This window comes from Budorcas taxicolor, chromosome 14 (genome assembly GCF_023091745.1).
Source record: "Budorcas taxicolor isolate Tak-1 chromosome 14, Takin1.1, whole genome shotgun sequence".
NCBI lineage: Eukaryota > Metazoa > Chordata > Mammalia > Artiodactyla > Bovidae > Budorcas > Budorcas taxicolor.
In genome coordinates, this window is record NC_068923.1 from 3903227 (window position 1) to 3927155 (window position 23929).

General features: G+C 41.9%; 2 protein-coding genes across 3 annotated transcripts in view; one reads left to right on the forward strand and one right to left on the reverse strand.

Moving 5' to 3' along the window:
- B3GAT2 (beta-1,3-glucuronyltransferase 2) overlaps positions 1–19252 on the forward strand; it is a 109232-nt gene extending 89980 nt beyond the window's left edge. Inside the window, exons 3-4 of the mRNA XM_052651531.1 lie at positions 18852–19000; positions 19090–19252. Coding sequence (XP_052507491.1) covers positions 18852–19000; positions 19090–19176 — 236 coding nt within the window. The 3' untranslated portion in view covers positions 19177–19252. The remainder of the gene's footprint in view (positions 1–18851; positions 19001–19089) is intronic.
- The window catches only part of SMAP1 (small ArfGAP 1), a 189830-nt gene continuing 184772 nt past the window's right edge, over positions 18872–23929 (reverse strand). The window contains exons 10-12 of one of the 2 annotated variants that reach the window (XR_008200586.1): positions 23092–23396; positions 20238–20432; positions 18872–18970 (exon numbers count right to left, since the gene is read on the reverse strand). Coding sequence is in view for 1 of the 2 variants with exons in the window: in XM_052651530.1 (XP_052507490.1) it covers positions 20289–20432; positions 23092–23396 (449 nt within the window). In the remaining variant the exon portion in view is untranslated. Of the gene's footprint in view, positions 18971–19496; positions 20433–23091; positions 23397–23929 lie in introns of those variants that run through there. The other variant, XM_052651530.1, reaches the window with a different exon arrangement.

Sequence of the window (23929 nt, forward strand, 5' to 3'; positions counted from 1 at the left end):
TAGATTATGTTTAGTTAGAAAAGAGAGAATGTGCTGGTGAGACAAGTATATGCTGGGGAGACTAAGTCCATACACAATAGAAGGAGCTGATAAACACAACTGATGCTATTAACGATGGCTGAGTGGGGAAGAAGGTGTTTGCTGGAATTTGCTTTTTCCTTTCCGGTTTGTCTGCCCTTTCCTTCCTCTCTTCTTTCCTACCTTCTTTCTTTCTTTCCTTTATTGCAAAGACTAGAACCTTCAGGATAATGTTGAATAAAGGTCAAGAACAGACATCTTGCTTCATTTAGCCTTCAGTGGTTTAATTAACACCCAATCTTTCACCACTGGGTATAATGTTGGTGGTAGGTTTTTTTTTTTTTTTTTTTTTGTAGATGCCCTTTATCAAGTTGAGGAAGTTCATTTCTATTTTTATTTTGCTGAGAGACTTTTCTAAAATCATGATTAGAGGTTAGATTTTGCCAAGTGCATTTTTTTCACCTATCAAGATAATCAGATGTCTTTTTTTTTCTTTGTTAGTCTCTTAATTTGATGAGTTACATTGATTGATTCCATGTAAGGTTAAACTAACATTGCAGTCTTGAAATAAGCCTCATTTGGTCATGATTTGTTGTTATTCAATTGCTAAGTCATGCTGGACTCTGTGATTTCATGGACTGTAGCACTCCAGGCTCCACTGTCCTCCATTATCTCCTAGAAATTGTTCAAATTCATGTCCACTGATTCGGTGATGCTGTCTAACTATCTCATCCTCTGCCACTCCTTTCTCCTTTGATCTTTGATCTTTCCTTGCATCAGTCTTATCCGGTGATTTGGCTCTTTGTATCAAGTGGTCAAAGTATTGGAGCTTCAGCTTCAGTGACAGTCCTTCTGATGAGTATCTAGGGCTGAGTTCCTTTAAGATTAACTGGTTTGATCTCCTTGCAGTCCAGGGGTCTCTCAAGAGTCTTCTCCAGCACCATAATTAGAAAGCATAAAATTCTTTGGCACTCAGCCTTCTTTATGGTCCAACTCTCATATCCGTACATGACTACCAGAAAAACCATAGCTTTGGCTACGCAGTCCTTCATTGGCAAAGTGAGGTCTCTGCTTTTTAATAGGCTTTTCTTTCAAGGAGAAGTGTCTTTTAATTTCATGCCTATAGTCACCATCCACAGTAATTTTGGGGCCCAAGAAAATGTCACTACTTCTGCTTTGTCCTTTTCTATTTGCCATGAAGTGACGGGGCTGTATGCCATGATCTTAGTTTTTTTAATATTAGGCTTCAGGCTAGCTCTTTCACTCTCCTTTTTTACCCTCATCAAAAAGCTTTTTAGTTCCTCTTCACTTTCTGCCATTATAGTGGTATCACCTGCATATCTGAGCCTGTTGATGTTTCTCCTGGCAATCTTGATTCCAGCTTGTGAGTCAACCAGTCCAGCATTTCACATGATGTACTCTGAATTTAAGTTAAATACACAGGATGACAATATACAGTCATACTCCTTGTCATACTGTCTTGCTCCTTTCCCAATTTTGAACTAGTCTGTTGTTTCATGTCCAGTTCTGTTAAATTTTGACCTGCATACAAGTTTCTCAGGAGACAGGTAAAAAATTTCCAATTTGTTGTGATCCACAAAGTCAAAGGCTTTTGCATAGTCAATGAAGCAGAACTAGATGTTTTTCCAGAACTCCCCTGCTTTCTCCATGATCCAGCGAATATTGGCAATTTGATCTCTGGTTCCTCTGCCTTTTCTAAATCCAGCTTGTACATCTGGAAATTCTTGGTTCATGTACTGTTGAAGTCTAGCTTGAAAGATTTACTGGCATGTGAAATGAGCACATTTGTATGATAGTTTGAACATTCTTTGGCATTGCCTTTCTTTGGGATTGGAATGAAAACTGACTGTTTATCTTTTAAATTTTTGGATTCAATCTGTTAGAACTTTTAAGAATTTTTCTGTGTTCATGAGGGTTGCTAGTCTGTGGTTTTCTTGTAATGTTTCTGTTTGACTCTGGCATCAGGAATTTGAAAAGTATTGTCACCTTTCCATTCTCTGGGAAACTTATATTATTTCTTACTTAAACATCACCAATGAAGTTGTCTGGGCCTGGAAGGTCTTTTTTACTTTTTCTGTTTTGGTGAGAAGATTTTAACTATAAACTTAACTTCTTTCATTGATTCAGGACTATTCAGATTATTTTCCATGACTGAGCTTGATGGCTTGTGCCTTTCAAGGAATTTGTCCATTTTTATCTAAACTGTGAAATTTACTTCCATAAAGTTGTTCATAATACCCTCAGTATCATTTTAGTGTTTGTAGAATCTGTATTGATACTCCTCTCTCATTCTTGGCATTGATAATTTGTATCTTATTTTTTCTTGAAAAGTAAAAATAGATATTAATCAGTTTTACTGAGTTCCCTCCTCAAAGGACATGGTTCTTATTTCACTGATTTTCTTTGTTGTTTTATACTTGTATTTTAGTAATTTCAGATCATATTTATTAGTACCTTTTTTCTATTCACTTTGGATTTTACTTCCTCTTCTCTTTCTAGTGCATAAAGACCAGTGGTCAGGTCACTGAATTGAGACCTTCTTGTCTAATAAAAATCTTTAGTGCCTGGTGTCAGCATCATGGCAGTGTGAGACACTCCCTTTCTCCCCCTCAGTCTACAACCAATAAAACATCCATAACTCAACAAGGTTTCCTCTGCCCAACATACCAGGATGCCAAAGAGTCCCACACACCTGTGTATCCAAAGGTAGGTGGATTGGAACACACAGCAGAGGCAGAGCCTACAATCATGACCCTTTGGTCAGGTGAGCCTTCATCCCCAGAGAACCAGTAGCAGCAGGGACGTCAGAGCACACGAATCTGGAGTCCTGATACTGCAGGGCCCTTGGCTGCAGGAAACCACGCAGGAGTGGCAGCAGAGGCCGCGACCCCACCCTTCCACAGCATCTGCGACTCTAGTCCCCTGCCCGCGGCCGCACCTCCCTAACTACCCTGTACGTGGCAAAGGCACCCACAGCCCCAACTCCCCCTACCCGCTGCTGTAGAGCCTGTGGCCCAGGCAACCCGGATGCAGTGGGGGCAGCATCACGTTGCTGGTTTATCAGTGTCCCAAGTTGTGATGCAAGGGACAGCAGTGATGAAGGAAACAGCACAAAACCAGCAACCCCAGAGACACCGCAGCAACAAGGGTCTGGGGACAGCTCTGGCAGAGGCAACGGGGGTGCGAAGTGCTGACTCTCAAATACAGAGGAATCCAAGGTGAGAGAGGCCAGAAACTTGGGCTACAGTAGTGTCACCTACTAAAAACCAAAGAAAGGCCTCTCATTTCTAACCTGTCAAATTGTTAGAATCAAGTTTTGAAAAGCTTTACCTAAATAAGAAAGGTGTTCACTAGTTTAAATGCGCCAACAAATGAACAACTTATCAGGTACCATTAAGAAGCATGGTAACAACCTCACAAAAAGAAAACAACAGATCTCCAGAAACCAAAATTAAAATCATGAAATACTGCAGTCTAATGGATTGAGAATTCGAAATAGTTTTCATGAAGAGATTCAGCAAGCTGCCAGAAACACTCAGAAAGGCAGTTTACTGAGCTAAGGAATAAAGTTAACACACAGAAGAACACTTCACCAGAGAGACTGAAACTAAAAAAAAAGAACTAAATGAAAATTCTGGAGTTGAAGAACTCAATAAAGGAGATGAAGAACACATTAGAAGGAACTGGAAGTACAGCAGACTGCATGGAAGAGAGAATTAGTGAGCCCGGAGACATGAAGGCAGAAACGATACAAGGAGGAGAGGAGAGAGAAACAAGATCTGGAAAGAAAAAACTGGAGAGTTTCCCTGAGAACTGTCCTACACTTTTAGGAAGGGCAATGTTATGGTGATGGGTATCCCAGAGGGAGAAGGGAGCAGAGAGATTTTTAAGGGAAAAATAGATGAGAATGTCCCAAACCTCAGAAGGAACGGGGTATACAAGTCTATAAAGCTAAGAGAACACTTAATTACTTCAATGCAAAAAGACTGTCTCCGAGACACATTATATTAAAACTGTGCAAAGTCAGTGACAAAAAGAAATTTTAAAGGCAGCCAGGGGAAAAAGGATGGTCACCTACAAAGGAACCCTCAGTAGGCTACCAGCAGATTTCTCAGGAGAAGCCACAAGGCAGACAGAGTGGAATGGCATACTCAAAATATTGAAAGACAGTAAAACTGGCAGCCAATTCCATCCAGCAAAGGAGAAGTAAAGACATTCCCGGAGAAACAAAAAGCTGAGAGACTTCATGCTAACTAGATATGCCTTATAAGAAATGCTGAAAAGGAGCTTTTTGACTATGGCAATAAACAGAATCAGAAAATCGCAACTTCTGTATCAGGATAGGTTGTTAAACAAATATAGCATAAAGATTAAAGAGGAGAAACCGTAAAATAACTGTAACTATCTCAGTGGAAAGGGACTCATGATATTAAGAGGGATAATTTGGGACACCCGTTCATGGATCACAGCCTTGTCCTGGCGAAGGGGCTTGCATAACTCAATGAAGCTATGAGCCATGCCATGGGGCCACCCAAGATGGACAGGTCATAGCAGAGAGTTCTGGAAAAACATGGTCCACTGGAGGAGGAAATGGAAAATCATTCTATTATTCTTGCCAGGAGAACCCCATGAACAGTATGAAAAGGCAAAAAGATATGACACTGGAAGACGTGTTCCCCAGGTTGACAGGTATCCAGTATGCTACTGGAGAAGAGTGGAGGGCAATTACTAATAGCCCCAGAAAGAATGAAGCTGGTGGACCAAAGCAGAAATGATGCTCAGTTGTGGATGTGTCTGGTGGTGAAACTAAAGTCTGATGCTGCAAAGAACAATATTGCATAAAAACCTGGAATGTTAGGTCCATAAATCAAGATAAATTGGACGTGGTCAAGCAGGAGATGGCAAGAGTGAACATCAACATCTTAGGAATCAGTGAACTAAAATGGACGAGAATGGGTAAATTAAATTCAGATAACTGCTATATATACTACTGTGGGCAAGAATCCCTTAAAAGAAGTGGAGTAGCCCACATAGTCAACAAGAGTTTGAAATGCAGTACTTGGGTGCTGTCTCAAAACGACAGAATGATCTCATTTCATTTCCAAGGCAAACCATTTAGCAACATAGTAATCCAAGTCTGTGCCCCAACCACTGATACCAAAGAATCTGAAGTTGAACGGTTCTATGAAGACATAAACAAGACCTTCGAGGACTAACACCAAAAAAAGACGTCCTTTACATCATAGGGTGTTGGGGTGCAAAAGTAGGAAGTCAGGAGATACCTGGAGTAACAGGCAAGTTTGGCTTTGGAGTACAAAATGAAGCAGGGCAAAGGCTAACAAAGTTTTGCCAAGAGAACACACTGGTCATAAGAAACAGCCTCCTCCAACACCACAAGAGATGACTCCACACATGCACATCACCAAATGGTCAATACCGAATTCAGATGATTGATTATATTCTTTGCAGCTGAAAACGGAGAAGCTCTATACAGTAAGCAAAAACAAGACCTAGAACTGACTGTGGCTCAGAGCTTAAGCTCCTTATTGCAAAATTCAGACTTAAATTGAAGAGAGTAGGAAAAACCACTAGACCATTCAGGTATGGCCTAAATAAAATCTCTTATTATTATACAGCAGAAGTGAGAAACAGGCAAGTTTTGCCTTGGCATTCTTCATAGAACCATTCAACTTCAGATTCTTTGGCCTTTGGGATTAGATCTGATAGACAGGCTGCCTGAAGAACTATGGATAGAGGTTCATAACACTGTATAGGAGACAGTGACCAAAACCATACCAAAGAAAAAGAAATGCAAGAAGGCAAAGTGGTTTTATGAAGAGCCTTTACAAATAGATGAGGAAAGAACAAAGGAAAAAAGCAAGGGAGAAAGGGAAAGATACACCTAACTGAATGCAAAGTTCCAGAGAAGAGCAAGGAGAATTGAAGACCTTCTTCAATGAACGATGCAAAGAATCAGAGCAAAACAATAGAATGGCAAAGACTACAGATCTTTTTAAGAAAATTGGAGATACCAAGGGAACATTTCATGCAAAGAGGGGCACAACAAAGGACAGAAACGGCAAGGACCTAACAGAGGCAGAAGAGATTAAGAAGAGGCAGCAAGAAAACACAGAACTGTACAAAAAAAGTCTTAATGACCCCGATAACGACAACGGTGTGGTCACTCACCTAGAGCCAGACATCCTAGAGTGTGAAGTCAAGGGGGCCTTAAGAAGCATTACTACCAGTAAAGCTAGGGTTGGTGATGGAATTCCAGCTCAGCTATTTCAAATCCTAAAAGATGATGCTTTTAAAGTGTTGGACTCAATATGTCAGCAAATTTGGAAAACTCAGCAGTGGCCACAGGACTGGAAAAGGTCAGTTTCATCCCGATTCCAAAGAAGGGCAATACCAAAGAATGTTCAAACTACTGTACAATTGCACTCATTTTGCATGATCGTAAGTTTATGCTCAAATTCCTTCAAGCCAGGTTTCAGCAGTACTTAAGTCGAGAACTTCCAGATGTACAAGCTGGATTTAGAAAGGCAGAGGAGCCAGAGATCAAATTGCCAATAACAATTGGATCAGAGAAAGCAAGGGAATTCCAGAAAAACATCTACTTCTGCTTCACTGACTATGTTAAAGCCTTTCACTGTGTGGACCACAACAAACTGTTATAATTCTTAAAGAGGCGGGAATACCACAGCTCATTAGCTGCCTCCTAAGAAACCTGTACACAAGTCAAGAAGCAACAGTTAGAACCTTATGTGGAACAACTGACTGGTTCTGAATAGGGAAAGGAATATGACAAGGCTGTATACTGTCACCCTGTTTATTTAACTTGTATGCAGAGTACATCATATGAAATGCCAGGATGAATCACAAGCTGGAATCAAGATTGCCAGGAATATCAAGAACCTTAGATATGCAGATGACTCCACTCTAATGGCATAAAGTGAAGAGTAACTAAAGAGCCTCTTGATGAAAGTGAAAGAGGAGAGTGAAAGAGTTGCCTTGAAACTCAACATTCAAAAAACTAAGATCATGGCATTTGTTCCCACCACTTCATGGTAATTAAAGGGGAAAAGGTGGAAACAGTGACAGAGTTTCTTTTGGGGGGCTCCAAAATCACTGTGGAAGGTGACTGCAGCCTTGAAATTTAAAAAGATGCTCCTTGCAAGCAAAGTTATGACCAACCTAGACAGCATATTAAAAAGCAGAGACATCACTTTGCTGACAAAGGTCTCTATAGTCAAAGCTATGGTTTTCCTAGTAGTCATGTATGGATGTGACAGTTGAACCATCAAGAAGGCTGAGCACCAAATAATTGATACTTTCAGACTATGATGATGGACAAGACTCTTGAGAGTCCCTTGGAAAGCAAGGAGATCAAACCAGTCAATCCTAATGGAAATCAACCCTAAATATTCATTGGAAGGACTGCTGTTAATGCTGAAGTTCTAATACTTTGGCCACCTGATGTGAAGTGCCAACTCACTGGAAAAGATCCTGATATTGGGAAAGATTGAAGGCCAAAGAAGGGGGCAAGTAGAAGATGAGATGGTTAAATAACATCATGGATTCAATGGACATGAATTTGAGCAAACTCCGGGAGATAGGGAAGGACAGGGAAGTCTGGTATGCTGCAATCGGACATGACTTAGCAAAAAGTTGGACATGACTTAGCAAGTGAACACACACACAGTTTAAGACAACAAAAACATAAAAGAGGAAGAGAAAAAGGACAGAACGGTACAGGCAAATGAAGGCAGGATGCAAACAGAGAAAAAGCATGGAATGGTACAGGCAAATGAAGACAGGACACAGACAGAGAAAAAGGATGGAACGGTAGAGGCAAATGAAGACAGGATGCAGATAGAGGAAAAGGATGGAACGGTACAGGCAAATGAAGACAGGATGCAGATAGAGAAAAAGGATGGAACGGTACAGGCAAATGAAGACAGGACGCAGATAGAGAAAAAGAATGGAATGGTATGGTACAGGCAAATGAAGACAGAATGCAAATAGAGAAAAAGGATGGTTCAGTACAGGCAAATGAAGACAGAACGCAAATAGAGAAAGAGAATGGAATGGTACAGGCAAATGAAGACAGGACGCAAATAGAGAAAAAGGACAGGACAGTACAGGTAAATGAAGACAGGACGCAAATAGAGAAAAGAATGGAATGGTATAGGCAGATGAAGACAGGACACAAATAGAAGAAAAGGGATTACTTTACATTTGAGACATTTCATACAATTTTCATTGTAACCACAAAACATAAATGTAGGGCAGAAACAAACATAAAGAAGGAGGAACTCAGAAAAACATCCTAGATAACCACCGAACTAAAATGGCAGACAAATATAAAGAGAAAGCAACATGGAGATATAGAGCAATTAGAAACAAAAGATTAAAATGGCAGGACTAAGTCCTCATTTATTAATTACCCTATATGTAAATGAAGTGAATTCACCAGTCAAAAGACACAGTGGTTGGATGGATTAAAAATAAGACCCAAGTATATACTGCCTCCAAAAGACTCACCTCAGCTCTAAAGACAAACACAGGCTCAAAGTGAAGGAATGAAAGATAATACTCAAAGCAAAATCAGTCAAAAGAAACCAGGTGTAGCCATACTCCCATCAGCTAAACTAGTCTTCAAGCCAAAAGTGGCAAGAAGAGACAAAGATGGACAGTATATAATGATAAAAGAAACAATTCATCAAGAAAACATAATGGGTGTGTGTGTGTGTGTGTGTGTGTGTGTGTGTGTGTGTCCTAACATAGAAGCACCAGAAAATATAATTAACAAACCTAAAAGTTATTGTGTTGCTGACAGCAAGTAGGAGTAGGACAACAGTAGGAGGCTTTAACTCCCCACTTACATCAGTGGGTAGATCATCCAGACAAAAAGTCAACAAGGAAATAGCAGCCTTAAGTGAACTATTAGACCAGATGAACTTTATAAACTCATACACACTATTCCATCCAAATGTAGCAGAATGCACACTCTTCTTGAGCGCACATGGAACATTCTCAAGGAGAGATCATATGTTGGGACACGAAACAAGTCTCAATTAAGAATGCTGAAATCATAACAAGCATCTTTTCTGATCAGAATGGTATGAAACTAGAAGTCAACTATAAGCAGAAAGCTGGAAAAATGACAAATATGTGGAGATTTCAGACCATGCTACTGAATAACTGAGGAAAGCAAGGGAGAAATTTTAAAATACCTGACGACAAATGAAGACGAAAGCACCAAAGTCTATGGGACGCAGTAAGATAGTACCAGGAGGGAATTTTATAGCAATATAAACCTGGCTCAAGAAAAAAGAAAAATTCAAACAATTTACCTTACACCTAAGTGAACTAGAAAAAGAACAGATAAAGTCCAGAGTGAGCAGAAATAAGGAGACAGTGAAGATCATAGTGGAAATAAATGAAATACAGACTTTAAAGACAATAGACGAGATCAAGGAAACTAAGAGCTGATTCTTTGAAAATGTAAAAAAAAAAGCAAACCTTTAGCTAGACTCACTAAGAAAAAAGAGAAAAGGCTCAGATAAATAAACTCAAGAATGAAAGAGAAGAAACTGCAAAGAACACAACAGAAATATAAAGTATTATAAGCAAATACTATGAATAGCTGTATGTCAACACATTGGGTAACCTGGGAGAGACGGATGAATTCTTGGAACCATATAACCTTCCAAGACTGGATCATGAAGAAACAGAAACTATGAGTCAGCCAATCACTAGGAACGAGATTGAACCAGTCATCAAGAAAACAAAACTCCAGAACCAAATGGCTTCACAGGAGAATTCTACCCAAAATTCAAAGAAGATTTAATACCTGTGCTTCTCAAATTTTTCCCAAGAAACTTGAAGAGGAAGGAATGCTGCATAGCTTAATATTAATAATAATGAAGTCAACATTATCTTGTTCCCAAAACCAAAAAGAGAAACAAACAAAAACGAAAATTATAGACCAATATCTTATGAGCATAGATGCAAAAAATCTCAACAAAATATTAGCAAACTAACTATATCAAAAGGATCATAAATCATGATCAAGTGGGATTTATTCTAAGGATACAAGAATGGTTCAGAATCTGCAAATCAATCAGCATGATACACCACCTTAACAAAATGAAAGATATATATATATATATATATATATATAAAATCAATAGATGCAAAAACAGCATTTGACAAAATTCAACACCCATAGAAAAACTCTCAATGAAATGGGTATAGAAGGAACATAAGTAACATAATATAGTATTAGAAGTCCTAGCCAGAGCTGTCAAGAAAAAGATATAGAAAAAGTAAAACGGTCACTACTTACAGATGATATGATAGCTATATATACAAAACCCTAAAGTCTCCATCAAAAAAAAAAAACTATTAGAAGTAATAAATGAATAAAGTTTCAGGGTACAAAATTAGTATACAGAAATCGGTTGTGTTTCTATACACTAAAAATGAATTATCAGAAGGAGAAATTAAGAAATGCCATTTATAATTTTAAAGAATACCTTGGAATAAATTTAACCAAGGAGGTAAAAGACCTGCATACTGAAAGCTATAAGACACTGATGAAAGAAACTGAAGAAGATGCAAAGAAGTGGAGTTAATGTATGCTTATGGGTTGGAAAAATTAACATTGTTAAAATCATATGGAACAATCTACAGATTCAATGCAATCCCTATCAAAATCTCAATGACATTTTCCACAGAAAATGGATAGAACAAAAAATTCTAAAATTTATATGGATCCACAAGAGACCCCCAAATAGCCAAAATAAATATATAAATAATGACAAAGAATGAAGCTGGAGATATCATGCTCCCTGATTTCAAATTATACTATAAATCTACAGTAATCAAAATAACATAGTATTGGCAGAAAAATAGACACATAGATAAATGGAATGGAACTGAGGCCCCAGGAATAAATCCACATGTATATGGACAATTAACACATAACAAAGAAACAAGGAACAGAAAATGGAGAAAGGGCAGTTTCTTTAATAAATGATTTTGGGAAAACTAAACAGTGACATGCAAAAGAGTGAAACTTGACCATTATCTTACACCATATACAAAATTAACCTAGAATGGATTAAAGACATGAATGTAGGTCTGAAACTACAAGGCTCTTAGGTGAAACCTTAGCAGTACATTTTCTATATAGATCTTAGCAATATCTTACTGGATGTGTTTCCTCTGGTAAGGAAAACAAAGGCAAAAATAAACAACTGGGACTACATCCAACTAGAAAGCTTCTGCACAGCAAAAGAAGTCATCAACAAAATGAAAAGACAACCTACCAAATGGGAGATGATATCTGTAAATCATATATCTGATAAGGCACTAATATCCAAAATATGTGAAGAACTCATACAGCTCAAGAACAACAACAACAAAATCCTGATTAAAAATTGGGCAGAAGATCTGAATACTTGTCCAAAGTAGACACACAGGTGACCAACAGGTACACAAAAAGATGTTAAACATCACTAATTAGTAGGGAAATGCAAATCAAAAGCACAATGAGATACCATCTCACACCCATTAGAATGGCTATCACCAAAAGGGCAAGAAAAACAAGTGTTGGAAAGGATATGGAGAAAAGGGTACACATCCACACTGTTTGTGGGAATGTAAATTGGCACAGCTACCAAAGCAACTATGGTATGTAACATAGAATGGGAATTCCTAAAAAAAAATTAATAATAATTAACTTCTAGCTATTCTACTTCTGGATATTTATCCAAGGAACACAAAAACACCAAAGAAACATACACAACCCTGTGGTCATGGCAGCATTATTTACAATAGCCAAGATATAGAAATAGCCCAAGTGCCCCTCAGTGAATGAATGGATAAAGAAGACATGGTATACACACACAATAGACTCCGCTATTTAAAAACTTTTTAAAAAGATGAAATCCTGCCATTTGTGACAACATGGGATGGACTTTGAGGGTTATTAAGTGAAATAAGTCAGGTAAAGACATTTAATATGGTATTTCACTCATGTGTGTGGAATGTAAAAATACACAAATGAACCAAATTAAAGAAACACACAGATATAGAGAACAGAGTAGTGGTTCCAGAGAGGAAGGCAGACAAAGAGAAGGCCAAATGGGTAAAGAGGGTCAGCTTTTTGTAATGGTTACACTGTAGTGCATACAGAAGTTGAAATATAATGTTGTACACATGAAACACGTTTTTAGTGATTCCAGTATATACATATATATTTTCATTCTACATTCTCTTCCAGATAAGTTATTATATTGAGTACAGTTCCCTGCACCATACAGTAGATCGTTGTTAGTTATGTATTTTATATATAGGATTGAAGAAAGTGAAAGTGAAGTCGCTCAGTCTTGTCCGACTCTTCGAGACCCCATGGACTATATCCTACCAGGCTCCTCTGTCCATGGAATTTTCCAGGCAAGAGTACTGGAGTGGGTTGCCATTTCCTTCTCCAGGGGATCTTCCGGATGCAGGGATTGAACCCGGGTCTCCTGCACTGCAGGCAGACGCTTTACCGTCTGAGCCACCAGGGAAGAGTACATATATGTTAATCCCAAACTCCTAATTTATCTTCCCTCTTTCCCCTTTGGTAACCATAAGTTGGTTTTCTATGCCCATGAGTCAGATTCTCATTTTGTAAATAAGTTCATTTGTATCATATTTTAGATTCCACATAGAGGTGATATCATGCTATTTGTCTCTGTCTGGCTTGATTGACTTAGTCTGATAATCTCTAGGTCCATCCATGTGCAGAAAAAGGCATTATCTCCTCCTTTTTATGACTAATACACCATTGTATATATGTACCACGTCTTCTTTATCCATTCCTCTGTTGATGGACATTGAGGTTGCTTCCATGCCTTGGCTATTATAAATAGTGCTGCTCTGAACACTGGGGTCACAGCGTCGGACGCAACTGAGCAACTAAGCAAGAACAGAAACAATGGGGTGGGGGGGGGAGGCATATATATTCTCAAATTACAGTTTTCTCCAGGTATATGCTCATGAGTGGGATTGCTGGATCTTATGGTAACATAACATCATAAACCAATGTTACCTCAATACAAAGATTTTACAAATGTTTCGTGCTTTAAAAAAACTACTTATTTGGCTGTTCGAGTCGTGGCTGCGGCATGCAGAATCTTCATCTTGGCTTGTGAAGTCTTTGTTGCATCATGCAGGGTCTTTTGTCGAGGTGCACGATTCTTTAGTTGTAGTGCACAGGCTTAGGTGCTTCTTAGCATGTGGGATCTTAGTTCCCCTACCAAGGACTGAACCTGCATCCTCTGCATCGCAAGGCAGATTCTTAGCCACTAGACCACTAGGGGAGTCTCTAGTGCTTTTAAAACAATTTTTTATCTACGTACTGCTTTAGATGCATCTCACAAATTTTGATGTTTTTGTTTTCAGTTTACCATTTTTTTTTCATTCTTTTTTCTTTTGATTTGTACTTAGAATTATGTGGTTTAGTTTCCAGATATTTAGATTTTCCAGATATCTGTATGTATTGATTTCTATTTTGATTTCACTGTGGTTAGGGAAATATTTTGGGCAATTTGCATTTTTTTACATTAAGACTTGACTTATGGCCCAGACTAAGTACGTCAAGGCTGTATATTGTCACCCTGCTTAACTTATATGCAGAGTACATCATGAGAATCGCTGGACTGGAAGAACACAAGCTGAAATCAAGATTGCCAGGAGAAATATCAATAACCTCAGATAGGCAGATGATACCACCCTTATGGCAGAAAGTGAAGAGGAACTCAAAAGCCTCTTGATGAAAGTGAAAGAGGAGAGTGAAAAAGTTGCCTTAAAGCTCAACATTCAGAAAACAAAGATCATGGCATCCGGTCCCATTACTTCATGGGAAATAGATGGGGAAACAGTGGAAACAGAGTCAGACTTTATTTTTGGGGCTCCAAAATCACTGCAGATGTTGACTGCAGCCATGAAATTAAAAGATGCTTACTCTTTGCCAAGAAAAGTTATGACCAACCTAAATGGCATATTCAAAAGCAGAGACATTACTTTGCTGACTAAGGTCCGTCTAGTCAAGGCTATGGTTTTTCCTGTGGTCATGTATGGATGTGAGTTGGACTGTGAAGAAAGCTGAGCGCCGAAGAATTGATGCTTTTGAACTGTGGTGTTGGAGAAGACTCTTGAGGGTCCCCTTGGACTGCAAGGAGATCCAACCAGTCCATTCTGAAGGAGATCAGCCCTGGGATTTCTTTGGAAGGAATGATGCTAAAGCTGAAACTCCAGTACTTTGTCCACCTCATGCGAAGAGTTGACTCATTGGAAAAGACTTTGATGCTGGGAGTGATTGGGGGCAGGAGAAGGGGACGACAGAGGATGAGATGGCTGGATGGCATCACTGACTCGATGGTCGTTGAGTCTGGGTGAACCCCGGGAGTTCGTGATGGACAGGGAGGCCTGGCGTGCTGCGATTCATGGGGTCGCGAAGAGTCGGACACGACTGAGCGACTGAACTGAAGGCCTATTTTAATAATATCCCATGTGCACTTGAAAACAAAGTGTATTCTGCTGTGCTGGGTGGGTGGCTCAGCTGGTAAAGAATCCGCCTCCAATGAAGGAGACCTGGGTTTGATCCCTGGGTTGGGAAGATCCCCTGGGGTCGCAAAGAGTCAGACACGACTGACAGATCAAGCAGAATTTACTAAGTGACAAGTTTAAGGTCAAGTTGGTTGACAGTGTTAAGTCTTAAATATTCTTTCCTTTTTCAAATTTAGAAACATTTCAGTTGCTATTTTTTCAAATATCTTTTCTTCTTTCCCCTGCTCCCACCTTTCATTCTGTTTCCATGACTCGTGTGTGTGTGTGTGTGTGTGTGTGTGTGTGTGTGTGCGTGCGCGCGTGCATTGGTGTTTTTCCTTTTGTTTCCTTTGGGAGGTTTCTATTACTTATTTATCTTTTATTCTGCAGTGTCTTATATTAATCTCACCTAGTGTATTTTTCATCTCAGACATTGTATTTCATCAGAGTGAGCTCACTTTGTTCTACTTGGCATGTTTAACCTTTCCCCTACCTTTTTGAACATCTTAACTGTCTTTATGTTTTAGTATCCTTGTTCTATACTTCTATCATCTGTGCCATTTCTGCTGACTATGGGATTATGATTTCCTGCTTCTTTGCTCATCTGGTCATTTTTGTATCTGAGGCATTTAAAAGTTGGTTGCTAGGTACTAGAAAAAAACATATTCAGTTATTTATAATAGATTGTATTTATATATAGTTTTACATACATACACACATGTATGTAAAATAAATGTATATATAAATATTTTACATACATATATACACACACACGGGCTTCCCTGGTGGCTCAGGCAATAAAGCATCTGCCTGCAATGCCTGAGACTTGGGTTCAATCCCTGGGTCAGGAAGATCCCCTGGGTCAAGAAATGACACCTCACTCCAGTATTCTCACCTGGAAAATTCAATGGACGGAGGAGTCTGGTAGGATAGTCCACATGATGGCAAAGAGTCAGACATGACCGAGCAACTTTACACACAAAAAAACAAAAAATACACACCCATATGTAACTATACACACATAGGTGTGTATATAATTATGTGTTTGTAGGTTATATAAGTAATTCACTATTAGCTTTTTTTCTGGGATACAATTAAGTTACTTAGAAACTGTCTCTTTTCCAGGCTTACCTTGAGGTATGTACGCAAAACCAGCCCAGGCTTCCTTTTAGCACTTGTTTGGCCTCACGGTGGACCAGTGGCTGTGCAAGCACTCTCCTGGGTGCCCCGCTGTCGCCCGCTGCACCCTGGCTGTGGGGCATGTGGCCAGGCCAGCCCCGGAGGCCTCCAGGGACTGACCCGCCTCTTTCCAGTGGTTGCTGTCCTGGCCTCAGGGCATCTCAGCAGCATCTGCTGAGCAGACCCAGTGGGATTGGCAGCAAGCACTCTGCAGACAGCCACGCTCCTGCTCCCCAGGGTGATGCCCCATGACTTCCAGGTGTCTTGTCCTCCCCAAATTCTCAGCTTTGTTCCTCACCTCAGAGGCAGCAGAGCTGTGTGCATTCCCCTCCCCGGCTTGTAGCCTTGAAACACGCTTCAAGCAGGAATCTGGGGCTCACAACTGTCTCTCTTCTTGGAGATCTGTCCTGTGCACCTCGTTTCCAATGTCTGGAAACCACTTTTTCAAACGTTTTGTCTGGTTTTTATGGCAACAGAGAAAACCCAGCCCTTGTGGCTTTAGCCGTATGTCTGTAGGTGGTGAACACACGCTGGGCCAGCTGGTGCTTCTAATTGGGAGAGCTAGACCCCCTGCCCTATTCCATCTGTGGAAACCAGAAGATCCTGCTCTGTGAAAGGGTACAACCAGCGTTCATTTGCACTTCATTTTTTACCCAACTGACCAGAATAGAGAGTTCTACTCCCCTGATTTTTGTAAGGCTCCTAGAGCCTCAAAAGCTTCTGAAAAACATTTTTAAAGCTAACTTGTTTCAATTTCACTGACAAAAAGGAAGGGTACATACTTGAGGCATAAATACTTGGAAATGAAGAAAACTGTTGGAAGCAATGTTTAGGATGCTTGCTCTACTTTCAGAGGGTGGGTCCTCACTCTGACGTTCACAGCAGGTTGAGACGATGCCCAGGGCTTGGCCTGATCACCGAGTTGTTCCTGGTGCTGCTGTGATTACTTCCTTTGGAGACCTCACCGAGCAAGGCCTGGCAAAGGGGGGAGGGGCCTGAACTGCCCCCCAACCCACACCCCACACTCCAGTGGGGTCAGGACAGGGCCTTGCAGCAAAGCAGTGTGTAGTTTTCCTCTGGCCGACCTCTGCCTGAGTGGTGGACTCTGCCTCATAACTGCTGTTAAGAGCCTGCAGGATATTCCCAAGCTAAGGAAATCAAGAAAACACTGAATCCTCCAGTGGTCACGATGATGAATGTGTTAGTAAGCGAAAATGAAGGGGAACAGATCAAAGTGGCATCATATAATGACTTCAGTACAATTGGGATCTTTTTTTTTTTTTTTAATGAGAATGAGGAAATAAAATCAGTACCTTGAAGCCATGTGAGAAATACACCAGGAGCTTCAGCCTGCTTGAGAAGAGCAGATGCTGAATTAGGAAAAGAGGATGAAGCTTATTGAAAAGACATTTAGAAAACCAGAAACCTTTTAACTCTTACTCTTGAGTTGACCGAGTAGAAATCACTCTTGTGTTAATTTGAACCTTTGGCTTTTGGGGGACCCATGGCTGTTGGAGTTACATCTGAGGAAGGCTTCAGACTTGTTAGCAAAGTGGGGTGAAACGCAGGTGGCCTATGCCATCTCCTCTCATCATATTAATAATATTTACAATGGAATTTACATTTACGTGTTCTAGGGTCCTTTGAACGGAGCTGTGCAGTTAGTGGGGTCTTTCTGTTCCCTAATTTCACATCAGACATGAGGGGAGAGGGTGTCACGCCTCTCGTGGATGAGGAAATGGGCGAGTTTCAGAATCAAGAAAGGCTGAGTGGCTGGGCCAGTTCTCAGCCACAAGGACCCACAGGAAATGGAGGCTGCTGACTCTGCATTCTGCCAGGACACGCTGTCCCTGCGGGACTGGTGGATACACTGGGCTGGTCCTGGGATGACTATAACTTGCAATCAACTCCTTGTTCTGCCCCACTCAGGCCCTCTGTACCCTCCTGAGTCTGTAGGTGGCACAGTGGCGTCTCCCCAAAAGGCAGCGGGGTTAGAAGCACGGGTCGGGCCAGGCCAGCACCTGCAGAGGTTGAGAGGATGCTGCTGGTGTTCTCACAGCTCCCCCACAGCTGACTGCAGTCATCCCATACTTGGCTAACTATCCTTTCGCAAAAGGCAGCATAAATCAATTCAGTTCGTGTAAGGAAGGGCAAAAACTTGCTAAGAGAACGTTCCTGGGGATCGGTCCTCCGAACTATAGAAGGTGCCTGGCTTTACAGACAGCTTAGGAATGAGGAGCAGAGGTCGGGCGTCAGACATCTAACAATCATGATGTCTGTGACGGCTGCTTGCAGACATGCCTTGTGGCACACTTAATGGCTGAGCTTTTAATACTGAGTTTGTTAAACTACAGATTAGATAGTAATGACTTTTCATTAAAGCCAAACCACTTAAGGAAATTGACACCAATTTGTTTCCCTGAAAAATGAAATACAGAAACCAAATTTACCAATGGCCTGATATCTCCTGAACTGACTTACAGCCCCGACCCCCTTCAGATGGAAATGACTAATATAGAGTATTTATTTCCCAGCTAACTGACTTGATTATGTTGCTCAGTCTTCTGACCGCAAGGGCCATCAGAGCAGTGCTGGCTTTGGTAGGGACACAGGGAGGTATCAGAGGTCACACAGCATAGGGACTCCCCCAGGGACAGGCAGTCTGTGTGGTTTTCAGCTGCGTTCAGGCCTCAGTCATTCCCACAGGGTAAAAGTGGAGGTATGACGACCTCTATGAATTGTACCCTCTATCTTATCAACAGACCAGACTTCATACTTTATAGTTGGCCCTCCCCAGCCCCGGCACAGACCCTGATAGGGGCAGCAGACTCTGGCGCAACGGCAGGCTGTCCTTCTGAGACTGTCACACAGGTAATGCTCTGGTTCAACTCTGTGAACCAAGACTTGGCTCAAAACAGGTACTGAAAACACAAGCTCTGACGTGACCAGAATCTTATATATATAATATATATATTTTTTTAAGTACACCAAGATCTTAAACATTTTTGTTAACTTTTCTTACAAAGGATTTGCTGTAAGCCTTCAGGTCATCTTGTCCAACCCCAAAGCTGTATTCAAGCGCCGTGGGTCCCAGCCCGGGATGCAGGAATCTGACTTTTTGAGGCAGATCACGACCGTTGAAGAACTGGAACCAAAAGCAAATAACTGCACCAAGGTACTCCCTTCACTTGTGCCACCATCCCCTGCCCCTGCCCTTGCTGTGTGCCCGCCTGAGCATGCCTACCCACCAGGTCTCCTCCCCAGGTCCTCGTGTGGCACACTCGGACGGAGAAGGTGAACCTCGCCAACGAGCCCAAGTACCACCTGGACACCGTGACGATTGAGGTGTGACGGGGCTGCCCTGTGCCTCGGGTGTGGGAGGCGGCAGGCGCAGACTCGGCTCCTGTCTCCCTTTGTTCTGCATGTTCCCCTATGTCCTGGACAGTCTCTGTACGGTACAGCTGAGGGCACGCAGGGTACCACTCTGAGAATCTTACTTTTATTCCCCCTGTTTGGCCTTATAATTCATTAGAACTGAACAGGTTTTTGAAACAGATGACAAGTATTTTGTCAACAATATGTTCCCAATTCGTGACTTTGCAACGTGAAGTAATTTTTGTCAGGTTGGTGGCAGTATACGTCACAGGAAATAAAACCCACAAAAAAAGGTCTATGGATTCATCTGTTTAATACAGGGATATGACATCTGTCAGTACTAGGCACCATAAAATGTAAACACAATCACTGTCATAAACCTGGATACGCCTTCGAGGACTGAGTGGCTTGTGTAGTTACCCTGTCTGCGTCTAGTGCGGAGAAATGTCTCTTGCTAGCACTATGTCTACATAGGAAAAGATCCCAATTCCAAGGAAGGCAGGTAAAATCTGACTCTTCAAACATGTGTTAAACTAAGTTGTGTCATAAATCCAGGTTTATCTTCCTTTCACTAACCACGTTCCCTGGTAAGCACATCATAACAACAGCACAGTGAGGTGAATGTGACATAAAAGAGTCTGGATACACTAGAAAACAGTGCTTGGTGATACATTGATATTCTGTTTATATGATTAAACATTTGATCACACAGTACCTTCCTACAGGATTACTGGCTAATCTGGGGGTGGGGCTCATACTCTTAGAGGTATTACTAACATGATAACTACTTCCCTTATATGCAAACATGAGAGCTATAATTTCATCGAGAGGGAAACTGATTATGCACGTTGACTGAGCAGCTTCCCAGAGACTGTGTCTGCGAAATCCTGGGAATTGTGAGCAAAGCTGCCCTCGACATGGAACGGTTTCTCAACCTGCTTTTCACCACAGCAAATTCAATCAGTAAAGACCAACACGGTCAATCAGATAACTCTTAATATGAACAAATGGGGGAAAAGAAAAAAACATGTATGTACATGAATGGACAGGGGAACTGGGTGTGTCTGAGCAGGAATGCCAGCGGGGGGTCACTTCCACAGCTGCGTGCTGAGCGTCTGCCCCGACGAGCCCCCGGACCAGCCCGCGGCCCCCGCTGAGGTGCTGGGCGGCTGCCCGAAGCCCGCCGCTGAGGCTGCGCCACCCAGGCTCAGGCCAGCCATCTGCTGGTTCACCTGCAAACACAGAAAAGCGCCTTCACTTCAGTCCTCGTTTCTTCAGCCGCCGCTGCACACTATTCACGGCCAGCCTGTTTCACCAGAGGCAGCCTTTACCTGAAGCTGACACAGTCAGAATCAGAAGTGTAATAACCGTTCTAAGTACTTTTCATTCATGTGAAAAGCAATCCGAGCCCTGGGGTCAAAGCAGACGACCACACAATGCTTTCTCTTGGCCTCCATTTCCTTCCACGTGTTAGCCCTGGCCATCAAGTAATCTCAAATCAGTTTATATTTATTCAATTTCTGGACTCAATTTCTCGTCCCCCAAAGTGAAAAAAGTGAAAAAACCACAAGTGAAAAAAGTACCAAGGCAATCTTTGAATTCATATCTGGATACACTACTCCAACTGTCAACTATACTAGAATAGAGTGCTTTAACTACTAAAGACTAAGAGAATGTTTAACAGTAAAATACTCCAAAATTATGAATTGTATATGATGGCAACTGTTCTCCTGTTACTCAAGTCTTAAATACCTCAATATACTTTCTAAATATTAAAAAGTCATAAAACATTTTTTTCTGCATAGCCAACTACATAAATATCTAAAATCAATTTACATGACAAAAGGTGTAGGACTACATGTACCTTTCTTCCAGACTGGAGTTGCATGTGTACATGATGAGCCTCCTGTGCTCAGTCATGTCTGACTCTCTGCCGCCCCATGGACGGTAGCCCACCAGACTCCTCTCTCCATAGGATACTCCAGGCAAGAATACTGGAGTGGGTTGCCATGCCCTCCTCCTAAGGATCTTCCCATCCCAGGAACTGAACCTCTGTCTCCTGCACTGGCAGGTGGATTCTTTACCACTAGGACCACCAGGGCAGCTCAAGCCTCCTGAGCCTTCCCCTTCTCACTTCTAAGACTGAGGCAGAGTGAAGGAAAGGCAAGGAAATTTACCAGAAAGTGAGATGGCTGGACGGCATCACCGACTTTATGGACGTGAGTCTGAGTGAACTCCGGGAGTTGGTGATGGACAGGGAGGCCTGGCGTGCTGCAATTCATGGGGTCGCAAAGAGTTGGACACGACTGAGTGACTGAACTGAACTGAATTCAACTGAACTGGATTCAACTGAACTGGATTCAAAACCTGTGCTCAGGGTTGAACTGTATTAATAAATAAAGTTCATTTGTCTACAGTTCCTCAAAGACAGTAATATTAACCATGTCACCAATGAGGCATCGTGGAGGGGCAGGTCACTTCTTGGCAGGTGCTAAATGATGTTTTAACCCCCCGTTATGGCCCACAGACCCCATCAGGGAGCGCTGGAGCACAGCATCCCCTTTGGCACGCCCAGAAATAAGGCAGGTAAGCCTCCCATGCTCGCCGCCTGGGTACAGCGGCCACCCTAACCTGAGCAAGGTCTGTGCCAACGTTCTGGCCACACAAAGGCTCTTACTGACATTTGGTACTTACAGTTTTGAAATGCCCAGACAACAGAGATCAATGTCATATAAACACTCCTTTAAACAGTGATAGTAAAAATTACTTGGAACATTCATGGGTATACAGTGATTCTGCTAATATTAATTAAAAATCACTATATACAGTCCTATTCTCTGAATGCTGCCGAGAACAGAAATCAAGGGCAGCCAAATACCAGAGGAATATCAAACAGGAAGCATACAAAGAAGGGTGGGAGATGAACCTACATCTGAGGTCTCTGTCTATGGAGCCAGAGAGAAGTCAGAATGGATTTGAAAGAGGAAACACTAAAATGCCACCTCCCGGCTCTGAACTAACAGGCAGAAATGGGATCTCATAACGTGAGACGTAGGACACAGATAAGGACTTGCTCATATCTTACAGGAATTCCTAAACTAGTAGGTATTCTTTTTAAACATAAATGTGATTATAATGTAAGAAATACAACTCTACAAACATATTTGAAGAAAAAGATTCCTTATACATCCATGTGCAGTAGCCACGGAGAAGAGCCTAGATCTCTCAGAAATAGTGCTGTGAGAATGCAAGGCTGGGTTTTTTTTTTTCCTCTAATTTGTGAAAGTTACTAAGAACCCTTGAAATTATTAGTGAAAATAGATTGGTCTAAGTTGTTGACATAAACCCCCTCTCAGGGAGCTGGGTTAAGGCTCAGCACACTAATTTCAAAAAATGCCCAAGATAACGTCTAGCTGTTACACAAATAAATATGGACACTCAACAGTTACAGCTGAGCTGGAATCGGAAATGAAAAACTACGCGACATTCTCTACAGAATGTTCTAAATACAGGAGCAATGGCAGCTCATTTGTCTATCTGATGAGATAGTTTTGACCTTTTATAACGTTAGAAGTAAAGTAGCTCAGTCATGTCCGACTCTTTGCAACCCTGTGGACTGTAGCCTACCAGGCTCCTCCCTCAATGGGATTCTCCAGGCAAGAATACTGGAGTGGGTTGCCATTTCCTTCTCCAGGGGATCTTTCCAACCCAGGGATCGAACCCAGGTCTCCCGCATTGCAGGCAGACACTTTAACCTCTGATCCACCAGGGAAGCCCAACATTATCCCTACTCAATTCTTTCTGCCAGACTGTTACGAGTTAAAAACAAACAAACCCATTGAGCAGACAGACCTGGTCTGACTCTGGAGAGGCTGAGGGGTAGGTGCCTACCTGGGGGAGGTTCCACGGGCTCTGTGGAGCTGGCTGCAGGCCAAATTTCCCCTGGGCTGCGCCCAAGTGAGCGACCATCCCTGGGGGCCCGACCACGCCCTGCGCCAGCGGCATCACAGCAGTCTGTGCGCTGCCCATGAAGCCATTGGGCACTGGCATGCCCACCATCATGCCCGCGCTCGGCCCCAGCGAGCTGCCCACCAGGCCAGGAGCCGCGGGCACAGGCACGCCCATGGACGGGAAGCCTGGAAATGCAGCCGGTGCTTGTGAGGTAAACGGTAGATTCGTGGGTCCCATAAACACACCTGCAGCAGAAGAACCAAGCAAAAACGCATGAGACAACAGAGATATTGCACACTGCTGCCCTCACTGAGCACAGACAAAGGATGACCACCTCTAAACTGCCCATGGCAAAAACTTTAATTCTGGTCTGGCTGCTCCTACAGCTCAGGCCAGCTCACACCCTCAGAGCCGGTTACTTCCAGAAAGCAGACAAATAAATCAGCTATGAGCCTGAGCAAATTAGAGTGGATGTATTTTGTGCAGCAGCCACATAACATGCCCACTGTGAAGACCAGACGACACAGCAGGGGCTGCTGCTGCTCTGCACGCTCATCTCTCGTGACCAGATAAACAGTTAGAGCTGCAGAGTCTGGTTTTAATGGAAGCAGCTGGGACGTCATATAATTTCAGTTCACATGTGAAATGCAGCCCATTATTCCAGAGGCAATGACAGATTAAAACTGCAAATGGTAAATCTTACCATGCTAGTATTTCTTTATAATTATATTAAAAACAAATCTCAGAGTTCTTTTGTGTTATCTCAGACTTACTGCTT